The sequence below is a fragment of the Anomalospiza imberbis genome, chromosome 1 (genome assembly GCF_031753505.1).
Source record: "Anomalospiza imberbis isolate Cuckoo-Finch-1a 21T00152 chromosome 1, ASM3175350v1, whole genome shotgun sequence".
Classification (NCBI taxonomy): domain Eukaryota; kingdom Metazoa; phylum Chordata; class Aves; order Passeriformes; family Viduidae; genus Anomalospiza; species Anomalospiza imberbis.
In genome coordinates this window covers 127025848-127040945 of record NC_089681.1, presented here as the reverse complement: position 1 = coordinate 127040945, position 15098 = coordinate 127025848, and the positions used below count along the sequence as shown (strand labels likewise).

The following is a 15098-nucleotide window of genomic DNA, read 5'->3' as shown; positions in this document are numbered from 1 at the left end:
ACTAAAATTGTATCTGGATTCGAAGTGTGGCACAGATATTTTGAGTACTGATGACTGAGAAGTCATTATATGGAAGCAATACCTGTGATATTGTATCACATCTCTATGAGTTCTGATGGTGAGTCCTCTTGTGCCTGTACACAAAGAATATGGCACTCAATTGCCTTTGCTGCCTCTCCACATTGCCTGATAGTGCAGAGACCTTTGAGGACTTAGGCATATAAAAACTGTTAATAGACAAAGACTGACAACTTAGACTGTTACCAGCAGCTTAATAAATTTACAGCTCTATCTTCTGCTCCATGGGGAATTCACTGGTAAATCCTCACTCCTCTTGCAGCACCTAGAGAAGGTGCAAGGACGAGGCTCAAGAGCTGCAGCTGAAGCAGCCTGGAGGCGCAGAGATGCTGCAGGAATCCTCCTGGGCAGGAACCACCTGCCCCACAGGATGGGCAAAAATAGCTTTTGGTCTCTGTGGACAGAAAGACAAGATGTAAGAAATGTTGAAAGTCACAGATCTGCCTGAGTTGGTATTTGAGCATGGTGGGTATCTGAGAGGCAAAATGAGTGCCCAGCAGAGGGCTTAAGCAGGCCATGGAAGAGGAGGACTCCTAATACCCACACAGGGTGGATGTAGCAAGGAGAAAGCTCTCAATGTGCAACATGAGTATGGTGGTCAAGATATAATAAAATATTTAAATAAATTCTCTAAATGAAAGCACCCTGAGATGATTCAGAGGAATTGCATCACTGCAAATAAGTGACACAGCAAATCAGTTTTCTAACCTCAATCCTTTTAAACTGTGAAAATATTGAAGGACATATGGTAGACAAAATGCTTTAGGTCCAGAAATCCTCCCTCAAAGAAATGTCTGCAGAAAATGCAGTTTGAAAATATAGCAAGACCAATCCATTTGAGGATCAGGCCACTTCTGCCAGGGCCCTACTGCTCACTCTGACAGCACCATTGGCATGAAAAGGACAGGAGACTGTCATTGAGAATAGTGAACCTATAAGCATTTGCTTTTATTTCAGTAACTTTGTGTTACTGGGAACTTCAGTTTTCCATCAACGAAGTGCTTAGGACAATAAATAAACATAAAGAAATAGTAGTCAGTAAAATAGCCTGTACTTTGCTCTTTACTCTTTGCTCTCATATAATGACTTGGGCTTTCTACGAGGAAGTACATTTTTGTCATTTCCTAGTATTTTAGTAAAGCCCAGTGCTCCCTGGCCCTATGGAAACGTTTCCTTTTTATTTTGAATCATGAGTAATTTTAATGGCTGGAAGGAGCTTAACACTCACCCGCAACGAGACAGGACTTTTGCCACTGCTGCCACTGCCCGACTCTGCTTTTTCCATTACATCTATGACTGTTGACATTTGGAGGTTTTTCCACATGGGTGAGTTGGATGTGATGCTAAGCTGCTGGAAAAGCTTTATGGAGAGCTAGGGAGTTGGGGTTGGAGCTGAAGGTGGGAGGTAGGAGAAAGCAGGAGCTCGGTAGTGACAACGTGGTGGCACAAAGTCCCACGGGGGCAGTAAGGCTTCTTGCTATGGCTCCTCTTGTCTCACAGGGAAAAATGCAAGTAAATCAAATTTAAGCGTATGAAGCTTGGGCTTAGTGGCCTAATTAATTTGTGCCACGTTCTACTCTGGTATAAAGTCCACATTTCATTCTTCTCGTGGTGAACCTGGAGCCAAAAATGAACTGTTTTCGTCATCTATCTATATATCGTGAGCTCTGCCACCCGCACCCGTCTTTGTGAAACGACATCCTCCACGCATTCTTACCAGTACTACCTGTAACCCCATTGCTCGGCATCGCTGCAAGCGCCACCCGCCGCCCGCAGGCTCCAAGGCAGCGGCAGCGCCGCCCCGCACGGCGCGCTGAGCGCTGGCTCGGCCGCGGAGGAGGCGCGGCCCGGCCCGGCCCGGCCCGGCCCGGCCCGGCCCCTCGGGCCGCCCCACGGCGCCGCCATGGCGGGCGGAGCGCGGCGCCTGTACCGCCGCATCCTGCAGCTGCACCGCGCGCTGCCGCCCGCCCTGCGCGACCTGGGCGACCGCTACGTCAAGGAGGAGTTCCGGAGGCACAAGGCGGCCGGGCCCGCCGAGGCCCAGCGCTTCCTGCGGGAATGGGAGGCAAGTGCCCGCCGCCCCGCGGGGCAGGGACGCGGCCGGGAGCGGCGGGGCGCAAGCGAGGCCCCGGCAAGGTCAGGGGCGCCGGGCGGTCGCAGCTGTTCAGATGTTGGGCTCGGTGATCTCAGAGGTCTTTTCCGGCCTTTTCCTTACAGAGCTGCAGAATGCCTTGTAACTCCATGTCTCTAGGCAGGTTATCTTTTATGGTTCTCGGTGCCTTGCCTCGAATGTGTGTGATCATGCTTATGCACAGACAGGTATATGTAACAGAGTGGCATCCGTCATATAATTAGCTGTGTAGAAATATAGAAATAAAGGTACACGCACAATTTTTTGTATAATCTATAATAATGCATTATATAAGTCTATATAAACATTTATGACTACATACATAGCTAATTGTATAATTATAATTAGCTAAATAGAAGTGTAAATAGCTTCCCTGTGAACTTGCATTTCATTTCTGAGTAACATTTTTTCAGTGTTTCCTAAGGAAACAAGTCTTCTTCTGTGAACATTGCTTCTCTGCTTAACACTCCTTCCCCTGAACCAAGGAGAGAAAAGCCGATCGCTCCCAAGTGATGAGGTTGTAACAAGTTTCCCAAGCAGCAGAGGAAGGAGACCCATCAGGTGCTTTCCCCACATGCCTGGACCCCAGTAGATATCAACATATTAATAGGTCCTCAAGATGTCCACATGGCAGGCAGATGCATAGACAGAGGAGGAGCTTCAGTTAAAGTTTTAACACAGCTGCAAGAGATGGATGAATAGACAAGCTTCCCATTAATTTTCATGCTCCTTGAACTACTGGCTTGGTAGTACTTTAGAATCTCAAAACTGTTTTCCTTTCTATGGAAGGAATTCTGTTCTGCTTTGCAGTGGAAGGTGGTTAGCAAAGGTAGCATCCATTTCCTCCCAGTTTACCAGAAGAAGGGTAGTGGGGGAGAACTGCCCCATCCCTTCTACCTGCAGTAGCTGAAATCTTGAGGATTAAAGTAACAGACTGGGGCATCAGGAGTAAGCAGGGAGAAGACTGCCTGGTATTCTCTACATAAGAAAGGAATAGGTGTATTTTAATTGCCTCTTGCCAACTGATAGATCCTCAAATCAGAGAAATTTGTATCAACCTCTCAAATGCCTGATGCTATTGTAATTTTCAATTGCCGTTTACTTAATACTGCTGAAATGTTTCTGCATCACCGCTTTCAATTTTAACATGAGCTAAAGAGACAAGTTACAGGTTACTATTTTCAGTGCTAAAATCTTCCTTAAAATAGTTTTAGAAAAGGAAGGAAATGTTTACATTGAAATATCTTTAGCCATTTTTAAAGTGAAGCATACAAATAGTGAAAATGTTTCTCAGTTCTGAAATGTTTTAAAGGTAGATTATAGGGAAAATGGTGACAAAAATTAGACTACAAGTAACAAGCTGAATTTTGAAACCTGACATTTAGTGCTATTAGCTATGATATGTTCAAGGAAAAGAAACTAATTTAATAACTGTTTTGAGTGTGTGAATATAAAGAACTTTGCAAATATGTCTGTCTTCTAACAAGATGCTGGGAGATATTAGCACGTAGTTAACTTGTCTTTTCTCATCTTTAATTTTTTTTTTTGTTCTGGGGTCTTTTTCTCACCCAAATAATAATTTATTTCAAGTGTGAAATTTAAATCAGACTTTCACATTTTTGGCCTGTGAGACTTGCTTTGCATGTTATGTTAGGCTGTGGTTCCCTGCCCCATGAAGACTTGAATGATGTAATTGAGGAAAGTGGACTGTGGACAAACTGGGATTAGGTAACTCTGGGCTCTAATTACATGCTAATTAATTCATGTTGGAGTCAGTCCTCTGTCTTGGCTTTGGCTAAGAGAGAGTTAATTTTCTTTGTGGTAGCTTGTTCAGTGCTGAGTTTTGGATTTAGTATGAGAATAATGTTGGTAGTGTGTAGGAGGATTGGTTGGTAGGACGGTAGGGACGGACGGAGACGAGAGATCTCTGAAGTCAGGTCTTGGAACATGCAGTTTATTACAAAGGGCGTGGCTGCAGGGGCCCTGCTTGGAGCTCCGAGCCGCAGCTCGGAGCAGGTCCGAAAGAGCAAGAGAGAGAGAGAGGCAAGAGCAAGAGTAAGTGTAAGTGTAAGAGAGAGAAGTTCCCGTTACAATACAGTAAATCTTCTTCTGTGCTGAACATTCTAATTTTCATGAACCAATCTAGTACAAGATACAAATCCTATAGCATTTACCTACCGCCTATAAGAATCATGACATTGCCATACTGTGTTACATTTTAAACCCTAAAAACTACTCTTTGGACCCCTTCTACCAAGCTAGTAGGGTCTGCTTTGACCCTTGGACCTGTCTGCAAGCAGAGGGTATTGTTTCATCAAAAGGGGATTACCTTCAGCCAGCCATACCATTGTTTTCCAGTTGTTCAGTAACTAAGGCTTGGTATCTCAAAGCTTGCTTTCATTTCAATCTCACTTATAATTTCTATATTCTCAAAATCTTTTGCCAGGCAATCATATTTATAAGGCTTTCCTGTTTCATTTTCCCCAACAGTAGTGCAGTGTTGTAGCTGTTCTTAAGTGTGCTTACTCTAAATCAAGTGTTTTTCAGATGCCCATGCTCTGCCAGTGAGGAGATGCACAAGAAGCTGGGAGGGAGAATGGCCAGGACAGCTGACCCAAACTGGCCAAGCAGATATTCCATACCATACAACCTGGTATGTTCAATACATAAACTGGGGGAAGTTGGCCATGAGGGACTGATCACTGCTGAGGCCTGGGCAGGGCATCAGTCAGCAGGTGGTGCGCAGTCGTACTGTGCACCACTTGTTTCTCTTGTGTTTTATTCTTTGCACCCTTCGTGGGCAGCAGGACACCCTTTTGAAATAAGCTGGGGCTCCAGGACAGTTCTTGCAGGACACACCAGCATAGCTGTGAAGTGCTTAGGTTCTTGCCTAAGAGTCACCCAGTTGGCCATGAGTGAAGCTGAGATAATGCTGCTGCTTCGTGTTCATGGACCATAACTACTTGTTGCCTCTAATTTTATTAAATGAAACAAAAAACAATCAAACCAAACAAAAAACCCCACTGAAACGAATCACTACAACATTAATACAAACTGGTTGTTTAAATATCCTGTTAAGTTTCTTTGTTTTTTTGGAAAAATGCATACTTACAGCTCTGATAACAGTATTTTGGCATGTTGCGTTTCCAGCTTTTTTCTTCCCAATTTGCTTCTTCATTAGGCTAAGCATATACCTTGATGTATGCACTTAGGTATTGTCAATATTCAGCTTCCATCTGGAAATGTTCTTTCCTCATGCCTTCTATTGCATGCAGGGCAGGGCATCTGGTACAGATTGGCATGATGTCTCATGTTACAGAAAATGAGTATTCTTAATTTTATGCTAAAGTAATATATCTTGATGTATATTCATCAGAGGGTAAAGATTATGGATATGATAATTGCAGTGATATTTCTTGACTTTGAGGATTTCAATATGAAGTGTAATCTTAATAAGTCATCTGAAATGCTTTTTGAATTAAAATTTCCAAGGATGTCTTATTTTAACATGAAACTACTTGACTATTGCTAAAACTCTTCAGGCTCTCTTTGGGTAGTCAGGCCTTCTGGGTGTGCCTGGATATACTAGTTCATAGCCTGTGGTGTGTTTTCTTGTCCTCCAGTTTGATTCCTTGTAGCTAAATGTTTAGAAAACAGACCTGGCATTTCAATCACATTATGGTTGCCTCAAATGATGCCCCTGCCCTTCTTGCTATTTAAATTATGTTGATTCAAGGGAGCTGGGCATGTTAATTCAAGGTTGTAGCCAGGTAGGAGTCAGCCTTTTGTCCCAGGCAGTTAGTGACCCGATAGGAGAATATAGCTCCAGGCTGTGCCATGGGGAAGTTCAGGTTAGACATAGAAGGAATTTCTTCACAAAAATGGTTGTTAAGAACAGACTGCCCAGGGAGGTGGTGGAGTCACTATCCCTGGAAGTGTTCAGGAGATGACTGGATGTGGCACTTAGTGCCGTATTTTAGTTGAAAAGTTGTGTTTGATCAAAGGTTGGACTCCATGACCGTAAAGATCTTTTACAGTCTGTGATTGTGTCTCACAAATGGAACAAATTTCCTTTATTTCTTGTGAAATATGGTGGAAAACCTGTAGGGAGATTTCTAAGATCAGCTTTAAAAATAAAGGGGGGGAAACAAGAGGTAAAAAGCTCTGAAATTGTATTGCTGTAGTATGTGAGTGGTTCGTGTTGTTTTCCTGTAAAGGAGATGAGAAGGGACCTCATCTTGTTTAGAATGCACAGGAAATGAGGGATTTAATGTTAGAGCCAACCATGTAAATGGCTAATGAGTATTTGTAGGAAACCTAAGCTGACCTATTTGCATTCATAAAATAGGCAAACTATCAATTGAATATTCTTGGAAGAGTTTTTAAGTGGGTATGACCAATAGTAGGACCAAGTCCATATGTGCTTATGTAGAAGTAGAAGAATATAAATATTATGGTTTTCCTATCATTGGCATTAGATTGCTAGTTTGTGTCTGGAAACCTGCTGGAAAATATTAAAGGAGGATATAAAGAAAGTAAGCTTTGTTATTCAGGAATTATGCTTGTTCAGGTAGATTCAAATTAAGCATATAAATTATTCATATATGTTCCTATCTATTTTCTAAATATTTAATATTTTAATTAAAATAATTGGTACTCATTTACAGGAGACTGCTGATATAATTAGATTGATACTGATTATTACCTTGGAATGGTACTGAATTAATGTTGACAGGTATGATAGGTCGATTAGTTCAACAGTCTTCTAAATCATGGTAGCTTATGAGAATGCTTACATAAGATAAGTAATATTAAGATAGTATTGATTACTTCATTTCAGATTGCAATAGGTACAATATTCAGCTAAATAATTTCAGTAACAATTTGTTTTGCATTTAAGTATTAATTTTGAAAATGACCATTTTGTACTTGGCTTTTTTAAAAAGCCTGACCCTGTAGGTGAGAGGGCCTGGACTGTCTCTAAGACAAGCAGAATCATTCTGCAGAATTGCGCAACATTTTCTCAATTTAATATATTGAATAAATTGCCTTTGAAATTCTGTGGCCACTCTTGACCCTGAAAATCTTTTTACAGGCATTCAAATGAAGTCATGTAGCCTCTCAGGAATGACTAAATTTTTGAATCAGTGTATTTGACGCAAAGTAATTGTCATTCATCACATTTATTTTCAGTTGCCTGTGTCACTTGCAGTATTTATTTTGCTGGGATGATTGTGGGATGCTGTCGTATTTCAGAGAATATAGTAGTTCTGATGTTTTTTTCTGCTCATGAGCGGATACACTTACAGAACTTTTTGCTTCTTAATATTCTGGGCGAGTATAGTCTTCCCTCCCCTTCTTGATTTATTTTTAAACTACTAGCACTCAATATATTGAAATGTTGAATGGAGAATTTGAAGAGCCAGTAGTCAAAGAGGGTGGAAGAGGAAATTGTGGCCAGTCCTGGAATCAGACTGAAATGGGTATGGGATGTGTGGGTTGGCCTTTGTGCTGTCTTTCGGCAAATAATGTAGGTAGTATAAGTATAAAACAGCTGCTGGCATTCTGAATTCTGCTCTCAGTTTCAGTGAAATACATTATATAAGAGATGTTTTCTTTACCTGACAAAAAAATAAATTTTTTTGGAAGTAAATTTTTTTTTAGGTTTTTTTCCATTTTATTATTTTTATTAAAGTTGTGTAATAGGATTTTAGAGTAGTATTTCATATTAACATTACTGGAGACATTGGAATTTGCTTTTAAGTGATTTTTATGGCTATATAGATGAAAACCTTCTTATTAAGAGTAAATTCCTAGTGAGTCCTATGTTTTTATCCCCCACTTAGGGTGTTCACTAGTTATTAATCTGTAAGAACTAAATAGGAGTCAATTTCCTCTATTTTCTTTTATATTCCTCAAAAGGTAGGAAGGAATTCTGCACTTTTCTGAGAGCCAGGGAGTTATGGCTGATAAACTGAAGAGCATGTGGGATTTAGGCATGAATGGGTGCAGGAAATCACACTGCTGCTCTGACCTGATGTTCCTGGTGGCCTGCTTGGTTGTAGGATTTGAAATCTACCTCTGATGAACTTTTGCCTGGGTGCACCCATGATTTGGTGAGTGTCTTGAATTAGTATTTATGTGCAATTGTGAAGGTTGACCTTTGTTGTGAATCCCTGTTGTGAAGTTTCATGCAAATGAAACTCTTTCATATTATGCCACCACTTCCATCCTTTCAGTACTCTTTCAGATTTGAGTTTACAAGCAGGAGCTGGTGTCTCCTTCTCTTCCATAGAGAATCCAGGCAGTCTGGAAGTTCTGAAGTGGTGAGACTTGGGGTAGCCTGGTGGATACCCACTGCCTTGTGCATGATGCACACCCATTGCAGGAAGGGGAATTTGTTACTTCTCACCTGGGAAGCAGCATCATTCTCTTTCAGGTTCACCTGGCCACTGTGGAGGCAAGTGATTTCTTGCTGGATTGGTTGGTTTGTTTTTTTTTTTTTTAATTTTTTTTATTTCCCTGTGTACATACTGGTTTTAGACCTTTGCTGTATTTTCTAAATTCAAAATTTTATAAATTGTACCATCAGTAATCTCAATGCTTCTGTCATGTTACTATGCCAATTATCAGTATGCTGTCATATCTGTGATTGCATGTAGTTAGTCAGATGGCTATTTTGATAACTGCTTATCTGCTAGTTGAAATTTTTATTTACAACTGTTTTGACTCAGCAGGAAGTCATATCAAAGTCATAGGGGTGACATCCAACAGTAGTGTCAGTCACTTGCTTGTGCCAGTCACCTCAGGTACATTGCAAGTATAAATACATGATGTGCAAATAGGCCTATAAATTTCAGATAGTTTCGCAGCATGCCTTGGATATTTAAAATGTGTCATGAATTGAATCCCTGAACTGAAATTTCTTGGCAGAGTACAGCAATTTTATTAGTTACAACTTAGATTGAGAAGTTTCAATTGCTGTAGAAGTGGGATGCATCTCTAATGAGTGTTAACAATTTATTCCTTACATTGAATAGCACTGGCGGGGCATATTTCTCAGGGCTGAAGATACTGTAGAAGTTTTGTGAATGTCTGCTCCATGAGCAGAGACCTGCATCTTCCTAATGAGTACAGGTTAGTGACAGCCAGTGTGAGAATAGGTCTCTAAATAAGAAAACAGCCAGACAAAGTAGAAGCAGAACCAGTAATGGAGCATTTACAGAATTGTCTATTTAAAAGGTAATTCAGGTTTCCATCTAGTGGTGGTATAAAATTCTGTCCAAGCCATATCAGACAGCATGTGCATAGCCATGTTCCTAACATACTATTGTACTTGTGTATATGTGTGAAACTTAGGGAATCAAAAGCCTTTATTATGTGTAAATTAGATGTGTAAGAGCACATAATTCTCAGGACCTCCAGATTTTTTTAAAGTCAGAGCTGCAATGACCAGCAGTCTGTTACTTCGTGCATTCAGATATCCAAATACCCTTTAAATGTATGTTTATCTTACTTGCTGGGAATTAGGCTGATCCCTCCTATTCATTATTCCATGACATCCATTTCAAAAAGTTTAACTTGACACAGGTTACTGAAAGCAAATGTGTGTCTTAAAAGGTTTTCTTCAAGTTATATGTGTACGAGTGTTGTTAGATGCCTTGCTTTCTCTTTTATGTAAACAAAACAGAAAAAGAAGGAAACAGAAACAGATGGGTATTCTGATTCTTTTGCCCCAGTGTTATAGCCCTGTTTCTTGTATTTAAAAAAAAATTGCAGTAGAATTTAGAAAACCTACCAGGTTAGGTTTTCAGATTAAGGTTAGCAGTGATTGAAAGACAGGCCAAACAGTGTGATGCTGCAAGGGCGTTTATTGACAAAAGGCACAGATATTTATATTGTTTTAGCTTCTGCATAAAAAATTCCAATTTTTCAGTCTACGTGTGATTTAGTACGTAGCAGGCCATAATGTATATTTTTTTCTTTTGCACAATTACTTACCACAGCAGGCTGTTATGTTCTTTGGGAGTGGGACACAGTTTCTGCAGGTCCTTCTTTATGTATCTTTCTCAGTTTCTGCCATTCTTTCTCACAGCTTTTTCTCACAGCTCTTACTGTACAATCTTCAGTAACTCAAGAGTATTGTTCATATCCTTTAACTTACTCTGCTCTGCAACACAAGGTATCGAAGTCTGAACTTTGTTGCATTTTTAGACAATGTGTAGTGTCTTAAATACTACATGGGTTAAACAAACAAACTGAGTATGAATTGCAGTTGCTAAGTTATGAGGATTTCTGCTTGTTTGTATTTTATTGACACCTTCCTTCTAGCATTTGTTTGGTACTTGTGTGAATATTGTCAGCATGTAGTGTTTTGTAAGCATGGTAGGTTTTTTTACCACCTTGTCAGTGCATTTCCACTATCAACACTGTAAACACTGCCAACTTTCTACAAGTGCTGTCAAGTACCATATTTTGTAATTACTGCAATAATATTATGAGTGCTGTAATTGCATATACTGTATAGATGTGCTTTTCTGTCCTGTGTAGACAGAAAATTCATGTTTTCTGTGAGTTAAAATGGCATCTGGAGCACATCAGAATAATTGTTTAGAAACTGTTTTTTTTTTTTTTTTCTTCTTTCAGCATAATGTGAGATTGCACAAATAGAGTTATTCTTACTGGAGTATTTTAAAGCCCCAGATTTTTTATATATAGAGCTATACTTAGGACATACTGATGTGTATCCATTGAAGAATGAAAGGTTTTTTTACACAGTTCATTGATATTAAAGTAATTTAATTAAATATTGTTTTTTGCAAGAAGTTGAGCCTCAGGTTTTAATCTCATAATCTTCTATTTAGTGGCATCTTTATCACCATTCATGTTGCTTTAGGTGTCTTTTGTAATACTGAAAGCTTTGCCTATTTTGAGGTTGAAGCTGACTGTACTTACGACCATACATCTTCTTAGTGATATCCTGCTTTTTGTGCGGCTCACTCCTGGGAATCAATTGAGCAGAAGATATATTTCTAAAAATAAATTTTGTTTCTGTGTCTCAAAGCTGCTAATTTCAAACAGTATTTTTGAAGGATATAGTTTAGAAAATATATTTAACCATAGTATCTGTTAAAATGTTTGAACTTCTACCTTTTAAAGGTCATTTCCAGAAGTAATGTATAGTAATGAGGTATTTCTCATGAACAAGTTAGAAGTCCTACTAGAAGCATAGTTACTGAATGTTGGATTTTAGGCTTATTGATATGTGAGGGGGTTGAGTCCTGTTAATGCCTGTTTTTAATTGTTTCAGGGATATTAGTGAGAGACAGAGCAGTCTAAGGTGAAAGAGAGCATGATGCACTTTTTTCCTCACTGCAGTAACTAGGTAAATCTGTAAAATACCTTCTAAATTGATCTTGCACTCATATTTCATGACTAGCTAACAAGAGACACAATGTAGATGCATCTTCCATTTCTCTGTGGGAATTACTGAATGGTGTAAACATGATAAACTAGTTTCATGCAACTTTGTAGTATTTTTTTCTTCTTGCTGAACTATTCTATTCAATAATTTAGAGGAAATGAACATTAGGTCACCGAAACTTTATTTTTTTCTTTTTTTTTTCCTTCCTGAACTGGAAGAAATGTGGTGGAAGGGTTTAAGTCCCCAGCATCATTGCTGCTTTGGAGATGTCATGGCTGAATGGCTGAAGGTGTTGGGTGGTTTTGGAAGTATTGATATTTGCATGGAATAAGCCAGAGAAACTGCTGGTTTTGGTTTTTTTTTTTTTTTTTGGTGGGCCATCAAATACCATTTATTTATAATCAGTTTCTTGCTTCTTATGATTGTATAGTGAAAGCATGTGGTCTTTGTAGTAGAATGTGGATTATAATAGGCAGTCTGTATTGAGGTTCGTATTACATTAGCAATCCTTGAGACATCATCACCTTCTGACTGAAGTCTGTAATGCCCTTATGTGTAGTCTCATGGCTGATTTTTGACTTGATGAAGGTAAAGTGTTGTTCATAAGCTTGCAGTTTTTAAAGTATACACATGATGGCAGCAAATGATTAGCTAGAGAAGCCTTTTTCCTATGCTAGAAAAAAGAGGCTGCTGAATTTCCTAATATAAACTAGAATTCCTACAGATTCAATTATTGTTAATTTATTTATTGAAATATATATTGAGAATTGTTAACTTACTGCTGCAAATTTTGAGAAGGCTTTTCAACTGGAAAACTTTACTGGGCCTTCCACCTGGTTTAGTCATAATATTGTCATAATGTGCTTTCTGGTTTGGATTTGCATTGGTAAACAACACTCTTAGGCACAGGGTGTGACTCTTGTGGATGGTGCTGGGCAGGGCCAGCACTTGGACTGATCCTTGTGGGTCCCTTCCAACTTGGCATATTCTTCGATTATAAAATTCAGATTGGCCGTGGTAGTCCCCAGGAGAGTATGCCCAGAGCAGATGGAGCCTCAGTATGTAGATACAAAACTCTTTCAAAATTTATTTTATTTTTTTCATAATGGATCTATTGAGTTTTAAAGCGATTGTATTTTTGGAAGTGTACAGTAATAGCCCAAAGGCAAATGTATTTTTCACCAAATAAAAAGTTTTATTGTTAGTAATGTCACATTTTAGATGCTGTTACAAAGTATGTTGGTATTGCATAGTACTGTTTAGAGTAGGAAGTTTTCTTTAAAAATTAAAATATAGTATAAAATACTATTTATTGCTGCTTTTATTCCTGGATGCTAGTGAAACACTTAAGCTGGATCTCTTTATCTTTTTTCTGCCTATTTCAAAATGAATATGGCATGTGTCAGTTGTCCACTGTGATATTTTAAGCCAAAAAGTTAGAGGTTGCCACAGTTCCAATAGTAAAACCTTATGGAAGGTGTAGGTCAGCTTTTGGCTGTGGTACAAGCAAGCTGTTCTAAAATTAAGGATATTTTGGTTCATGTTCAGTTAGTTTTTCTGTCTATGTACTTTATTTGCAGTAGTTTAAACTTGATTTTATGCTTAGAATTAATTTTAAGTTGTTTAGCAAATCATGATATTTGAACTTTTAAATGCAATTTATTGTTCACAGTGAAGTGCCCTGGTGAGCTATTTGACATCCATTACAGTGAGTCAGTTTAAGAACTTATTTAAGAGATCCATGATGTAAAGGGTTTTAATTAAATAGCAAACATGTCTTTTGTTCTTCAGTTCAGCTGCCGATTGAGAGGTGAAAAGAAATCTCATTGATGGCACTAGCAATGTTGTGGTTCATGGGCAGTTCAGTACCATCAGTGTAACTGAAAGGAGTTACACTTCTGAGAAGAATATCATCGTCCTATCAATCAAGAAGGAAGTGAGAGTTGCTTTGTGAATAATGTCGACTCTGATTTGTCTTTTAAAAATTTTTATTATTTGTTTTACTGGTGAATCTGATTTTTCTAGAGTCCTTGTCTGCCAGCAGATGCCACTCCTCAGCAGCAGAGTATTTCCCAGACTTCACCAAATAGAAGAAAATAATTGTGGTAGACCCTTGTTTTTAGCTATAAAACAATTAAATATTTATATTGCTATAAACAATTAAATATTTATATTTTACAATGGAGCTGTTTAAAGCTTTGTTTCCTTTTGATGCATTAAACCCCAAGACTGCAAAAATGGTAGTATGTGGGGTAAGATGCCTTTGTTCTTCAAAGTATTTTAGTTGAACAGAGGATGACCCAGAAATACTTTAGGACTCAGGGAGCTTCATTACAGAAGGTATAAAGGTGTTTGTGTTGGAATTACTGAAAAGATGTAATGAGAAAGACTTGGAAGCTGAAGTCTCCATGGCTTGCAATAGGCCAAGTCCTTGTAAAACCTTTCAGCATATGGAAAACCAGATGGCCCAGTTTTAAGTGTAAGAAGGAACTAAGAAGCTGTGCAGTGAAAATAGAAAAGGAAATCCTGGTAAGAGTATTCTGTTCGTCATTTCTAGATTTTGAAAGACATTGTCCTGTGATGACATGTCCTGGGACATGAATAATGACATACTGCTATCTCTAAACTTCAACAGCTGGTGTTTTTAGCAGCTGGTGTTTTGGATATGGGCAAGGCCTTTCTTGGCCTCTGTAGACATCTGCAGTAGAAGACTACTTTGATAATTGGTAAATATGGTTGGACCACCAGACCCTGGATTGAGGTGATGGGTTTCACCTTTCCAGCCTTGACCGCTTCCATCTATCTGCCAGTAATGGAAATACTCCTGATATAACTGACAAGTTTTTGACTTTTCACACAGAACCACTTCTGTGTGTTGTTTCATTCTAAAGGGTTTTGATTTATATTCCTGGTGAGAGAAGATATGTTATACATATCTCTCTGTGTGTGTGTGTGTGTGTGTGTGTATGTGTATATACACACACACACACATATTATGCCTCCTCAACTTTAAAAATAATGCAGACTACTTTCTTGTGGCTGGTGGGAAACCTGTGAAGATCTGGGGATGCCACTTGAGCCCTGGAGAAAAAACTGTGAAAAAAGCCATCAGTGGCAGTTTTATTGCACTCCCACATGTTTCCTGGGAAAGTTCTCCTTTAACTTCTAGTTTGTGTTCTGTAGTTTGGGTTTAATCAGCTCTTCCTTGGAAATAGTGCATTCTGCGTTTTGTTTTATTCCCATCACTTTCAGGAAATAGTGTTTCTGACTTCATTTGACATTGCAACAAATGTGCTTCTTCTAAAGATGTTTTCTGGAGAAATGATTAGTATCAGTTATTCAGTGTTAACAAACTTAAGTGTTTCAAAGACTTAGTTTTCTAGATGTTAACTATTTACAACCTTTTGGAATTTTTTTTCTATATTCACATATCTACAACTGAGCAGTATATATGTATGGTGTATT

The 15098-nt window shown here is 38.9% G+C and overlaps 1 protein-coding gene across 1 annotated transcript in view; it reads left to right on the top strand.

Moving 5' to 3' along the window:
* The first annotated feature begins 1944 nt into the window (after window positions 1-1944).
* The window catches only part of SDHAF3 (succinate dehydrogenase complex assembly factor 3), a 28813-nt gene continuing 15659 nt past the window's right edge, over window positions 1945-15098 (top strand). Inside the window, exon 1 of the mRNA XM_068210499.1 lies at window positions 1945-2143. Within this exon, the coding sequence (XP_068066600.1) occupies window positions 1982-2143 (162 nt within the window). The 5' untranslated portion in view covers window positions 1945-1981. The remainder of the gene's footprint in view (window positions 2144-15098) is intronic.